The sequence below is a fragment of the Rhinopithecus roxellana genome, chromosome 10 (assembly GCF_007565055.1).
Source record: "Rhinopithecus roxellana isolate Shanxi Qingling chromosome 10, ASM756505v1, whole genome shotgun sequence".
NCBI lineage: Eukaryota > Metazoa > Chordata > Mammalia > Primates > Cercopithecidae > Rhinopithecus > Rhinopithecus roxellana.
Window position 1 is genome coordinate 94112519 of NC_044558.1, and position 13642 is coordinate 94126160.

The following is a 13642-nucleotide window of genomic DNA, read 5'->3' on the forward strand; positions in this document are numbered from 1 at the left end:
CAGCTCTAGACCACATCCCTGGGATGCCCCTACCTGCCTGAGAAAGCCCAAAGCTGCTGAAAGAAGTTACTGTTTGTTCCAGCAACATTAGAAGATGAACCCTGTCCCTGAGCCTCCGAGGGAGGGCAGGAGCCTAACCCTAAGAGCCAGTTAGCAAACCCAGACAGGTGTCACGCCAACCACGCTCCTTCCTGCTCTCTATAGTTCCCCTTCCTGACTCTTGAGCCCCCCTCCCAAACACCACCCCTCCCATCACCTACGCACAAATCCAAGTGGAGCTCAGTTCCCACTGGGCCCTGCTCCCTATGGCAATGACTTATGACTGATTAAAACCTGTCCCTGCTGGGTGCGGTGGCTCACGCCTGTAATCCCAGCACTTTGGGAGGTTGAGGCAGGCAGATCACTTAAATTTGGAGTTCAAGATTAGCCTGGTCAACATGGCAAAATCCTGTCTCTACTAAAAATACAAAAATTAGCCAAGCATGGTGGCGCATGCTTGTAATCCCAGCTACTTGGAAGGCTGAGGCAGGAGAATTGCTTAAACCTAGGAGGTGGAGGTTGCAGTGAGCCAAGATGGCACCGATGCACATCAGCCTGGACAACAGAGTGAGATTCTGTTTCAGAAAAATATATAAAAACCTGTCCCTACCACTTTAGTGTCCACCTTTACCTCTGACAGCTCTTCAGCACTGTGTCATCTGTCTAACGCTGATAGGATAGAAAATCCCCTGGGCCATTTCTCCACTCAGTCAACTTGATTAAAAGAAACCCTGTCCCAGGTTACTTGCAGATGTGGGCCCCAGGCCCCTGGAGTCCGGGACTCACCTGTCCCAATGTGCATCTATTTTGGTAAAATGGATGAAGGGGAGAAATCTGCACCCATGTCACAGCAGGGAAGGCAGCAGAAATACCAACCAGAGGGGTCTCTGAGTGACAGCTCTGGCACGCCCAAGGCATTCCTGGGGAACTCTGAAGCCCTGGGTGGTGACAGACAACCCCAGGGGGGTTACGATGGGGACATGCAGCAGAGATCGCTGGAGCCTGTTCTTTCGGTGTCACTCCCAGCTGCCGTCTTGAAGCGGACCTGCCCAGACAAGTTGCCTGGAATTGTCTCTTTGCAGCCTCTGTAGGATTGTTATGGAATGATCTGACAGTATCTGAAATCCAGCCCTGGCGAGCACAGGTCTTGGCATCCAGATGCCATCTGGCCTCCCAAAGTGCTGACATTATGTGTGTGACCCGCGGCACCTAGCCTGCCCTTTCTTCTTGTCAGGCAGGTTTGGCTGAGACACCTCTTCTGGAGAGAGTTCTCCCCTCAGCCTCCAGCCCCAGCAGTGCTTGCCCCATCACGCGCCCAGGCCTCCAGGGCACTAACCACCATCCCCTACTTGAGATGCAAACCCCTAAAGGCCAGCAGTTGGCCTGATTTGTTTACTTGCACATTCCCCCAAGGCTTGGACTCGTGCTGGGCCCAGAGCTGGGGCTCCTGCAACAGTGGTGGGCAGAATCATCTAGCAAAGGTGGAGGGCCTGCAGGGACCTGCCTGTCTGCAGGCAGCATTCCCAGGGTCCCCAGGGCCTCCAGTCCTCAAGGCAGAGGATCTGAGGGAGATGTGGGGGTGCCCACAGCCTGACTCTCATTTCCCTCTCTGCAGTTGCGTTACTGAACAGGCAAGGTTAACCTCAGAGGCCACGAAAGACATTCTTAGGCCCACGAGACAGGCCAGGCCATGACCACTTCCCTTTTTTGAAGAAAACCCCTCCTCCTGGAGCCTAAGGGAGCACTCAGCTGCGTTGTGACAGGCATTTGTTTAGGGTTTAACTTCCTTGAGTAACAAGCAGTTTCTCAAGTGTGGTGAAGGGGGACCTGCCTCCCCACACCCCCGCGCACACGGGTCTGAGGAGCCATTCACGGGCCCCTCGTGGTGCCGATAGTGTAGGGGTGCAGTCCTGGCTGGCCATTCTCAGGGAAGGCGGTTCCCACAGGGTCACCTCAGCAATGTGGCAGCTGGGGGGATGGTCCCTGCCCGTCTGATCTAACCTGTGACAGGTTTTGGCTACACCACCATGAGTTATAAGACCAGTAGGCTGGGTCCTCACTGCCCCTGGCTCATCTCTGCATGTCGCCGGGTTTCTCAAGGAGCTCAGACCGCAAGTGAGTGAGCATTTCCACTTTCCTCAGAGAAGAGAGATTGCGCTCCAAAGTGTAATGGCAAAAGCGCCACCACCTCCTGTTCCACCAGATATGATTCTGACTATGGAGCAGGTGGAGGCTACAGGGGCCTCACATGCCAGCTCCTGGATGAAGTGTATATGAGTACAGAGCCCCGGGCTACATAATGAGGGAAGGCAGCCAACTCGGGACTTATCGGACCTGTGGCCTCTGCGCTCCCAGCATGTATGAGACTGAGACGGCAGCTTGGACCTCAAGGAAACACAGGCGGGAGGAGGCACGAAGGGAACCTCTCCACTCGATTCTCTTTGTATGACACAGAAAGTCCACAAAGCCTCTGAGATGTGTTTTCTTATTCTTTTGTGATCCCAAAACCCCTTTCCAAAACAACATTTAAATGAGTGTTCTGTGCTGTGTGTTCAAATGGAGATAATCAGATGCCAGTGGCTTTACAATGTGGGTTGCATTCCATTTTCCCAGGCGCCCAGGCCCTGGGTCTCCAGGCCTCTGCCCATCGTGGCCACCCCTCTGCTCACCAGGGAGGCCAGACAGGAACCCTGCAGCTGCCAGAGCAAGCACGTCCCACAGCCTCAGGAGGCCTCCCAAAATGTGTCCAGATTCCCACAGGTAGAGAGAGGGACTGAGAGGCTGAAGTGAAGTGACCGTGCCTGCCCAGCCCGGGACCGAGAGCCCGAAGACCAGCTTTCCAGACTCTGTCCTGGAACCCTCTTGGCCCTCAGCAAATCCCCTCCTCCTGGCCTGAAACAGAATTTAGGCTTCTTGCAGAGATGTCTTCTGTGGAGAACCAGAAAGCTTGAGCACACCCTGACTGTCCCGGGACACAGCTGCTGAGCAGGGTGCAGGAGCCACACGCACCGGATCTTTCAAGGCACATCAGTGACAGATCTGAGCACGGCTGGTCCAGCCAGGACACTGGGCTCCTGCAGCCCCAAGCCTCTAAATGCAGTGCTTCAGCTCTAGCTTGGCCACCGTGGCCCGGTGCACCTCGTCAGGGCCGTCGGCAAAGCGCAGGGCTCGGGCCCAGGTGAAAAACTGAGCCAGTGGGTAGTCGCCGCTCAGGCCCGCCGCTCCGAAGGCCTGGCAGACACAGGGTGGAGGGAGGTGGCCCTGGGTCAGCCCTTGTCTCTGAGGGCCCCAGGAATGATGGCTTGCTTTTGATGGGCCATAACAACCATCTTCCCGGACTTCCCCTGTGACACCTATGTGATACAATCACTAATATTCCATAGGGCTTCCGTGGGGCCACACCTGCCATCCCACGGCCTCCAGACTCCCCAGGTCCACTCTGCAGGTGCCTTCTGCCCCATGTTGGGGCCGGGGGTTAGGATCTGAGGAGGCGGCCTCCCTGCATGGTAAAGAGCCTGGGCTCCGGGCTTATGAAAACCCAAGTTCATGTGAATTTGAGGTCAGCTACTTGCAAGCTCAGTGACCTGGACAAGTCACTTTACTTTTCTGTGCCTGTTTCCTCACATTAAAAATGGGGGTAGGATGGCACCCCCCACCTTGCTGGGTCATTCTGAAGAGGAAAAGGAAAGTTGCATGCATGGTGAGTGGGTGACACAGGGTGTCTGCCAGGGTCTACGGGAGGCTGGGCGGCTGAAGACAGGGGAGTTTGGCATCTGGTATTGATGGTTCAAATAAGCCAACTGTCTAGTCTGTGCTCACCTGAATCGCACGATCAATCACTCGGGAGGCCATGGATGGGGCGACCATTTTAATCATGGCTATATCCAAGGCCGCAGCCTGTAAGGAAGAGGAGATGTGATTATAAAAGACCCAAGGGCAGCCTGGGTGGCAGAGTGAGACCCCCCGCCCCCCATCTCTACTAAAAATACAAAAACTAGCTGGGCATGGTGGCATGTGCTTGTAGTCCCAACTACTCGGGAGGCTGAGGTGAGAGGATTGTCTGAGTCTGGGAAGTCGAGGCTGCAGTAAGCCAAAACTGCAACCCTGCACTCAAGCCTGGACAACAGAGTGAGACCCCATCTCAAAAACAAACAACAGGCCAGGTGTGGTGGTTCAGGCCTGTAATTCCAGCACTTTGGGAGGCTGAGGCAGGCAGATCACCTGAGGTCAGGAGTTCGAGACCAACCTGGCCAACATATAGTGAAATCCAGTCTCTACTAAAAAATACAAAAATTAGCTGGGCGTGGTAGTGCATGCCTGTAGTCCCAGCTACTTGGGAAACTGAGGCAGGAGAGCTGCTTGAACCCGGGAGGCAGAGGTTGCAGTGAGCCGAGATCATGCCACTCTACTCCAGCCTAGGCGACAAAGCGAGGCTCCATCTCTCAAAAACAAAACAAAAAACCAAACAACAAAAAAGACCCGAGGCAGAAAGCTTGGAATAATGATCAGATTCCCAGGAGGAAGTCAAACACCAGGGTCCACAACAGAGGCCCCAAGGTCTCGCTGATGTGAGCTGGGTGAGGCTGCCCCTGCCTGGTATACAGCTAGACAGCAACCAGGGATGAAGGGTGCCATGTTGGCAACTACTATCTTATGTTGCAAGATGTGAAGCAAGTGCTGGGAGAATGTGGCTGTCTTCCCAGATGACGGGGAACACAGCCAGCACACACTGAAGGGACAAGGGGGAGGGGCCTGTGCTTTGCTCAGGGTCATGGCCAGCTCTGCCTCCAAGCAGCAGTGGACCAAGGCCAGTCAGGGCTCTGGGAAACTGAGCTACAGTGATCTGCCCTGGGGCAGGGTGTTCAAGGGGGACACCCAGCAGCCTCCACCATATCTAGCACGCCAGTGTCAAAGAACCAGGAACTGTGAACCTGGTTTGGTCCCTGACGGCTGAGGATCTTGGGTGGGGGTAGAGGCTGCCCCACAGAAGGCTGGACAAAGCACGGTCAACATGGCATTGTACTTGGTCATCACAGGCACTTAGAAAGAGCCTTAGCCTGGGTAACATGGTGAGACCCGGTCTCTACAAAAAATAAAGAATTAACTGGGCATGGAGGTGTGCGCCTGGAGTCCCAGCTACTTAGAAAGCTGAGGCTTCAGTGAGCCATGATGTACCACTGCATTCCAGCCTGGCTACAGAGTGAGGCCCTGTCTCAAAAAATAAATAAATAAAAGGTTAAAAAGAGCCTTAGTTAATGACTAATGTCACACTTGAAAATAAGCCTCTATTTTGCTAATTCAATATTCAGATGAAGGCCAGCAGAGGGTCCCTTTTCCCTTACTTACTCTTAGGTTGTCCAACACCTCCACCAATGGCCCTGGGAGTCCAGGGCCACCCAGGGGCGCTGTGGCCCCATCAGACCCACTGCCTTGGACTAAGTAGCTCACCAGGTCAGTAAAACACAAAGGCCAGTCCTCTCTTCTTCAATTTTTGAAAAACTGCCAAAATAGCTCCAAGTAGAGGTGAAATAGTTTCTAATGTCGAGAAGCCAGGCTCTCATGCTTTGCTGAATGAGGAGGAAGAATCTCTGCCTCTGGGAGGCCCCTTCGTGCCCCTGCCCCTACCTTGTTTCCTGCCAGGTCCATGAGGTGGGCAGCTCTCAGCACCAGCAGCCGTGCCTGCTCAATCTCCACGCGCGACTGTGCGATGTCCGCCAGCACTGTGCCCTGCTCCACCAGGGGCTTCCCAAAGGCCACGCGGGACTTCACCTGTCGACACAGGAGATGGGCTGAGGACACACTGGGCTGGGGGTGGTCACAAGAGGTGGGGGCTGGTGGCCTGAAGAGTTGGGTGGAAGCAGACAGGACAGAGCAGGGGAGGAGAGTGAAAGCAGGACCGTGCAGCTTCTCAGCCAAGGTGCCTGTGTGCAGCCATGGGCCATTTCCAGGGAGTAGGTCTGACACACAACCTTCACGTGCGCCACAGCCAGCCACAGCCCACAGGGTACCTGTAACAAATTGCTTCCAAGAACCCTTTATTCCAGCCATTGTACATCTGGGCAGGCCTGGCTACCAGACAGGAGCAGTTATAGATCTGAGCCAGCATCTGGTCCAAGGCTACTCGGCGCAGGCGAACGTGCCCTCTGCTGACCGCAGCACCCCTTCCCGCCCTACAGCTCCAGTGGAAGCAAGGTCCCCCCCCTCAGCCCCCTCTCTTGCTCCCGGCCTTCCGCTGTGGGCGGCTTTATCTGCAATGGGGATTTTAAATTCTGAAAGTCACAAGGCATCAGAAAAGGTTCTAAGTATTCCTTTTTTTTTCCTGTTTTATTATTTTTCCTTCTTTTTAAAATTTTTTTGGAGACAGGTTCTCATTTTCTTGGCCTCTCAAAGTGCTGGGATCACAGGCGTGAGCCACTGCACCCGGCCAGCCTGCTTAAAACAGTAATATCAACAACAAAAAACAAAAACATTATTTTGCATCAAAGCTAACAACAGCCTGTTTATGTTTCTTTTTTTTTTTTCTTTCCCCCCAGACAGGGTGTTGCTCTGTTACCCAGGCTGCAGTGTAGTGGCACAGTCACAGGTCGCTGCAGCCTCGACCTACCAGGCTCAGGAGATCCTCCCACCTCAGCCTCCTGAGTAGCTAGGACTATAAATGCATGCCATCACACCCGGCTTTTTTTTTTTTTTTTTTTTTTTTGGTGAGACGGAGTATATCTCTTGTTGCCCAGGCTGGAGTGCAATGGTGTGATCTCGGCTCACTGCAACCTCCACCTCCCAGGTTCAGGCAATTCTTCTGCCTCAGCCTCCCGAGTAGCTGGGATTACAGGCATGTGCCACCACGCCCAACTAATTTTATATTTTTAGTAGAGACAGGGTTTCTCCATGTTGGTCAGGCTGGACTCGAACTCCCAACCTCAGGTGATCTGCCTGCCTTGGCCTCCCAAAGTGCTGGGATTACAGGTGTGAGCCACAGCACCCGGCCAGCCTGCTTAAAACAACAACAACAACAACAACAACCAAAAACATTATTTTGCATCAAAGCTAACAGCTTGTTTTTGTTTCTGTTTTTTTTTTTTTTTTTTTTTTCCCCAGACAGGGTGTTGTTCTGTTACCCAGGCTGCAGTGCAGTGGCACTGTCACAGGTCGCTGCAACCTCGACCTCTCAGGCGCAGGAGATCCTCCCACTTCAGCCTCCTGAGTAGCTAGGACTACAAATGCATGCCATCACACCTGGCTAATTTATTCATTTATTTATTTATTTTTGAGACAGAGTATCGCTCTTGTTGCCCAGGCTGGAGTGCAATGGTGTGATCTTGGCTCACCGCAACCTCCGCCTCCCAGGTTCAGGCAATTCTCCTGCCTCAGCCTCCCAAGTAGCTGGGATTACAGGCATGTGCCACCATGCCCAGTTAATTTTATATTTTTAGTAGAGACAGGGTTTCTCCATGTTGGTCAGGCTGGACTCGACCTCCTGACCTCAGGTGATCTGCCCACCTTGGCCTCCCAAAGTGCTGGAATTACAGGCGTGAGCCACCACGCCCAGCCCCACCTGGCTAATATTTTTAATTTTTTAATTTTAATTTTTTTTTTTTGAGACAGAGTCTTGCTTTGTCACCCCAGCTGGAGTGCAGTGGTGCGTTCTCAGCTCACTGCAACCTCCACCTCCTGGATTCAAGTGATCCTCCTGCCTCAGCATCCCAAGTAGCTGGGATTACAGGCATGTGCCACCAGGCCCAGCTAACTTTTTTATTTTCAGTAGAGACGCGATATCACCATGTTGGCGAGGCTGGTCTTGAACTCCTAGTCTGAAATGATCTGCCCACCTCGGCCTCCCAAAGTGCTGAGATTACAGGCATTAGCCACCACGCCCGGCCTTATTTTTTATTTTTTATAGAGATGAGGTTTTGCCATATTGCCCAGCCTACTCTCAAATTCCTGGGCTCAAGCAGTCTGCCTGCCTCGGCCTCTCAGAGGGCTTGGAGTGAGTCACCACACCTGGCCACAGTCTTTTTTAAAAAAATTTAAACGTATATAGTGAACAATTTCTCCATGTTAAGGAATAGATTTCCACAGCATCATTTAAAGTCTCACTGTATGTCATCTCGTGGTTCATTTGTCCAACAGTCATTGTTATCCTTATAAGTTGTTCAGAATTTTGCTATCTGAATGAGCACTGTAGTGAACCTCCTAGTAGCAAATCTTTTGTAGATTCCTAATTACTCCAACCAAGTCCTCAGTGGAGGTGCCATGTTCATGCTATGCACTTTCTGGAGACTTCTGTCTGATTCATTCAGTCCAATTGTTCTGCCAGGTTGAATTTAATGCCACATAGGGCTGAAGCACCATAACTGAGTCCACAGACAGGAGCGTTTTACTTAGAAAGAAAAAATAACTGGTCAGTCTTAACTAAAAAGGGTGTAAATCACAGGTTTGCTCAGTAATCAAAAATGCAGACTGCCTCTGTTCTTTCAATAGCAGTTCTTGTGAGACACTGGTTTTGGTCTCAGGGTTTGGGTCACCTTTCTGAAATTGATAATCACCAATTTGAATTCCTGTCCTGGCAGCAGCTGTCTTTTAACCTAGGTTTCCAAACTTTGGGGGCCGTGGGGTCATGGCAGAATAAAGTTTTCTGGATGTGCTGTGGAAGAGGGTGGTACAGGCCAGATGATGGAACCCTAAGGACAAAAACAAGCCACATGGGGTCTCCCTGGTGTCTGATTGATTGATTGATTTTTTTTTTTTTTTTTTTTTTTGAGACGGAGTCTTGCTCTGCCGCCCAGGCTAGAGTGCAGTGGCCGGCTCTCAGCTCACTGCAAGCTCCGCCTCCTGGGTTCATGCCATTCTCCTGTCTCAGCCTCCCGAGTAGCTGGGACTACAGGCGCCCGCCTCGTCGCCCGGCTAGTTTTTTGTATTTTTTAGTAGAGACAGGGTTTCACTGTATTAGCCAGGATGGTCTCGATCTCCTGACCTCATGATCCGCCCGTCTCGGCCTCCCAAAGTGCTGGGATTACAGGCTTGAGCCACCACGCCTGGCCGATTGATTTTTAAAGAGACAGGGTCTCACTCTGTCACCCAGGCTGGAGTGCAGTGGTGTGATCACTGCTCACTGCAGCCCTAAACTCCTAGGTTCAAGCGATCCTTCTGCCTCAGCCTCCCGAGTAGCTGGGACTACAGACACATGCCATCATGTCTGGCACTTAAAACTCTTTCTTTTTGGCCGGGCGCGGTGGCTCACACCTGTAATCCCAGCACTTTGGGAGGCCGAGGTGGGTGGATCACGAGGTCAGGAGATCGAGACCATCCTGGCTAACACGGTGAGATCAAGACCATCCTGACTAACACGGTGAAACCCTGTCTCTACTAAAAATACAAAAAATGAGCCAGGTGTGGTGGCAGATGCCTGTAGTCCCAGCTACTCAAGAGGCTGAGGCAGGAGAATGGTGTGAACCCGGGAGGCAGAGGTTGCAGTGAGCCAAGATTGTGCCACTGCACTCCAGCCTGGGCAACAGAACGAGACTCCATCTCCCAAAAAAAAAAAAAACTTTTTTTTTTTTGCTGGGCACGGTGGCTCATGCCTGTAATCCCAGCACTTTGGGAGCCCAAGGCAGGCAGATCACGAGGTCAAGAGATTGAGACCATCCTGGCCAACATGGTGAAACCCCATCTCTGAGGCTGAGGCAGAATTGCTTGAACCTGGGAGGTGGAGGTTGCAATGAGCCGAGATCACCCCACTGCACTCCAGTCTGGTGACAGAGCAAGACTCAATCTCAAAGAAAAAAAAAAAAACTTTTTTTTTTTTTTTATAAAGACGGAGTCTCTCTTTTTTGCTTAGGCTTGTCTCAAATGCTTGGCTTCAAGCAACCCTCCTACCTAGACCTCCCAAAGTACTGGGATTATAGCAGTGAGCCACTGCACCCAGACTGATTTTTAATAATGTGCTAGCAGCATGACCTTTACACCTTGGAACCTTGCCCTCTGCTGCTAGAGAGCCTGGCCTTTCCGGTCACCTCGACAGAGTGGGTTCTATTCTGCTCTGAATCCAAACTGCAGCAAAGTAGCAGATGCAAAGCAAAGACAGGAACGCAACTTCTTGGCAAGGACATCACCTTGCTTCACCTGCTGGGACTGCATTCAGAAAACAGGTAGGAATTGAAGTCCGACAGCAAAGCAGAAGGTGGTGGTTCTGAGTCAGTGCTAGGCGCAGGGGGAAGCACTCACGCGGGCCTTCATGAGCGCCAGGGCCCTCTCTGAGAACCCGATCAGCCTCATGCAGTGATGGATCCTGCCAGGGCCCAGTCTGCCTTGGGCGATCTCAAAGCCTCGGCCAGGGCCCAGGACCATGTTCTCTTTGGGCACACGCACATGCTCAAATCGGACTTCACCATGGCCACCTGAAAGACCCAAATGATCACTGTGAGCAATCGCCATAGTCATTTCCCTTGGATGTGTTTCTTCCTCACCTCAGTCTGGGTTATCTGCTGGCAATGTCCCTGCCCTTTATTTAGTCTTCTTACTGGGACATGGTTAAAGGGAAAAGGATGGCAGGAAGGAGCCTGTTAAACACAGAAAATGAATCATGGATTTATAATGGCAAATGAATATTCTGTGATTCCTTTTATAAAAACATAATGCCACCTTAAGCTGAAGCTCCTAGTGGTTTGTGACAATGTAGTGATCCTATGAAAACACTGAAAGGAGGCCGGGCGCGGTGGCTCAAGCCTGTAATCCCAGCACTTTGGGAGGCCGAGACGGGCGGATCACGAGGACAGGAGTTTGAGACCATCCTGGCTAACACGGTGAAACCCCGTCTCTACTAAAAAAAACAATACAAAAAACTAGCCGGGCGAGGTGGCGGGCGCCTGTAGTCCCAGCTACTCGGGAGGCTGAGGCAGGAGAATGGCGTAAACCCGGGAGGCGGAGCTTGCAGTGAGCTGAGATCCGGCCACTGCACTCCAGTCTGGGCGACAGAGCGAGACTCCGTCTCAACAAAAAAAAAAAAAAAAAAAAAAAAAAAAAAAAAAAAAAAAAAAAAAAGAAAACACTGAAAGGAGAAACATGAACACTGTTAGCAGAGAACCAAACTAGGAGCGGACCAAACCAGGGCTGTGACCTAGAGGTCAGTTGTTCACACTGGGGCTTGGAAGAGTAGGTCTGGGGTCCACTTCCTGCCTCTGCCCTGTATGGCTTCCTGTGTTACAGACTCCCGCTTACCTTCTAAGTTTAGAAGAGGGAAAAAATGCATAAATGCCTGTCTGAAATCCGCCTGCATGGTTGATATTCATGTATGGAAATGAAATGTAGGAGCATGTGACTCTCCAAATATCATACCCTCAGACGTGGGATGTGGCAGGTCCTGAACAAGAGCAGGGGCTCCCCAGCGGCATTTCCTGGGGACCAGACCCACACCCAAGGGTGACACCACCCCTGGACGTCTCACCTGGTGCATCCTCCAGTCCATACACTGTCAGAGGCCGGATGATTTTTATCCCTGGGGTATCCATGGGAACCAAGAGCACGGACTGCTGCTGGTGTCTTGGTGCATGTGGGTCTGTTTTTCCCATAAACACACAGAGTTGGCAACGAGGATCCAGGATGCCTGCCAGGAAAGGAGAGAGACAGACCCCATCATCTGACACCAGGGCCATCAAATCTCTACCCACATGGTCCTGGCCCAAGAAAGGCACAGCAAGGAAGCAGACAGATCAAATCTTTAAGGCTCTATGTAATCAGATGAGCATCTGCAGACTGCTGACCAGAAATAAGAGCAAATTGGGTTTTGTCCCAGTGAGGAATAAATCCAACATCATAAGAGCAAATTTTTAAAAGCATCACATAGAGTAGAAAATATAATTTAGAGACAAGAGGACGAAAACTGCTACTTGATCCCTGCCAGCTGGCTCGGCTCCCACAGGTGGTGAACACACAACGGCTCTGGGCCTGGGCCTTGGAATCAGGTGAACCTTTGACTCTGGGTTCTCTACATGCCGGCTGGGGGCCCATATCCCAGGCAAGTGGAGAGATTCCTGGGGTCACATGCAGGGAGGCATCCATCCATGTGTGGGCACCGGGGAAGTCCCTGCCCTGCAAAACACCGCCTGTGAGAACAGCGTGCTCCATGCAGTAACCCTCCTATTCTCCCAGCTGCCTCTGCTGGGGGCGCTAAGTGACAGAATCTCCTTTGTGTCAACTTGAAAAAGCAGAGGCTCCTCCCAGGCATTGAGAGGTGTGCCTATCAGTACAGACTCCCTGATGTGCATCTGAAAAGTGCATTTTAGGCCAAATACCTGTGATCCACCATTTGTGACCATTTATGACATAGAAGCTGTCCTCCTCTCTGATGGAAGCCTCAATATTGGTGGCATCTGAAGAGGCAACCTGAGTGGGGAGCACATTCCAGTCAGAGCTGCCGGTAGACAGCCCGTGTTTCCTGCGGGGCTGACAACAACAGGGCCAAGCAAGTGGGTGGCAGCCCAGGCAAGGTACCTGGGGCTCGGTCATAGCAAAACAGGAGCGGGCTTTCCCCTCCAGTAGAGGCATCAGCCAGCGAGCCTTCTGTGCTTCGGTGCCATACCTTACCAGCAGCTCCATGTTGCCCGTGTCAGGCGCAGAGCAGTTACATATCTGAGAAGGAAAAGGAGCGTGACCACGACTGTCATGTCCTCTTCTAAAAAAAACAGGGTCAAGCTCTGTCACCCAGGCTGGAGTGTTGTGGGACGATCATGGCTCACTGCAGCCTCGACTTCCTCAGCTGAAGCCATCCTCCTGCGCCTCAGCTTCCCAAGCAGCTGGGACTACAGGTGTGCACCATCACACCCGAGTAATTTTTTATTTTTTTGTACATACAGGGTCTCACTATGTTGCACAGGCTGGCGTCTAACTCCTGGCCTCAACTGATCCCCCACACTTTGGCCTCCAAAAGTACTGGGATTACAGGTGTGAGCCACCATGCCTGGCCTTCTTCGTCAATATTTCAAGCTTCAAGTTGGATGGGCATGGTGGCTCACGCCTGTAATCCCAGCCGAGGTAGGTGGATCACCTGAGGTCAGGAGTTCGAGACCAGCCTGGCCAATATGGTAAAACCCTGTCTCTACTAAAAATACAAAAATTAGCCAGGTGTGGTGGCATGTGCCTGTAATCCCAGCTACTCGGGAAGCTGAGGCAGGAGAATCACTTGAACCCAGGAGGCAGGGGTTGCAGTGAGCCAAGACTGCGTCACCGCACTCCAGCCTGGGTGACAGAGCGAGATTCCATCTCAAAAAAAAAAAAAGTTCAAGTTCATGTTGGTGCTTCTGAATCTGGTCTATCTGTTTAGGAGTGAGTTCTTTTGAAGATCAGGATGTTCCCACACACTGAGGAAAACTTTAAAGAAGGTACCTCGGGGGCATACAGGGACGTGCCCATGAGCTCACACAGATGTGCATATTCCACATTGGTCAGTCCTGCTCCGTATTTTTTCTCAGGATCAGCCTCCAAGGGTAGAAAAAGGTTCCAAAGTCCTTCAGCCTTGGCTTTCTCCTATCATGGGGAAAATAAGTCAGGAAACCATAGTGGAAGATTTCATTTTATTTTGAACCGTGGAAAACAATGAAACGGATTGGAG

General features: G+C 51.8%; 1 protein-coding gene across 7 annotated transcripts in view; it reads right to left on the minus strand.

The window, feature by feature from the left end:
- Positions 1-2503: 2503 nt before the first annotated feature.
- ACAD10 (acyl-CoA dehydrogenase family member 10) overlaps positions 2504-13642 on the minus strand; it is a 70146-nt gene continuing 59007 nt past the window's right edge. For 3 of the 7 annotated variants that reach the window (XM_030938592.1, XM_030938594.1, XM_030938595.1), the window contains 8 exons: positions 13417-13557; positions 12526-12663; positions 12327-12417; positions 11480-11638; positions 10261-10433; positions 5665-5808; positions 3859-3936; positions 3083-3270 (listed from right to left, as the gene is read on the minus strand). In XM_030938592.1, coding sequence (XP_030794452.1) covers positions 3130-3270; positions 3859-3936; positions 5665-5808; positions 10261-10433; positions 11480-11638; positions 12327-12417; positions 12526-12663; positions 13417-13557 — 1065 coding nt within the window. In that variant the 3' untranslated portion in view covers positions 3083-3129. Of the gene's footprint in view, positions 3271-3858; positions 3937-5664; positions 5809-10260; positions 10434-11479; positions 11639-11921; positions 12124-12326; positions 12418-12525; positions 12664-13416; positions 13558-13642 lie in introns of those variants that run through there. The other 4 variants (XM_030938591.1, XM_010378923.2, XM_030938593.1 and 1 more) reach the window with 4 other exon arrangements.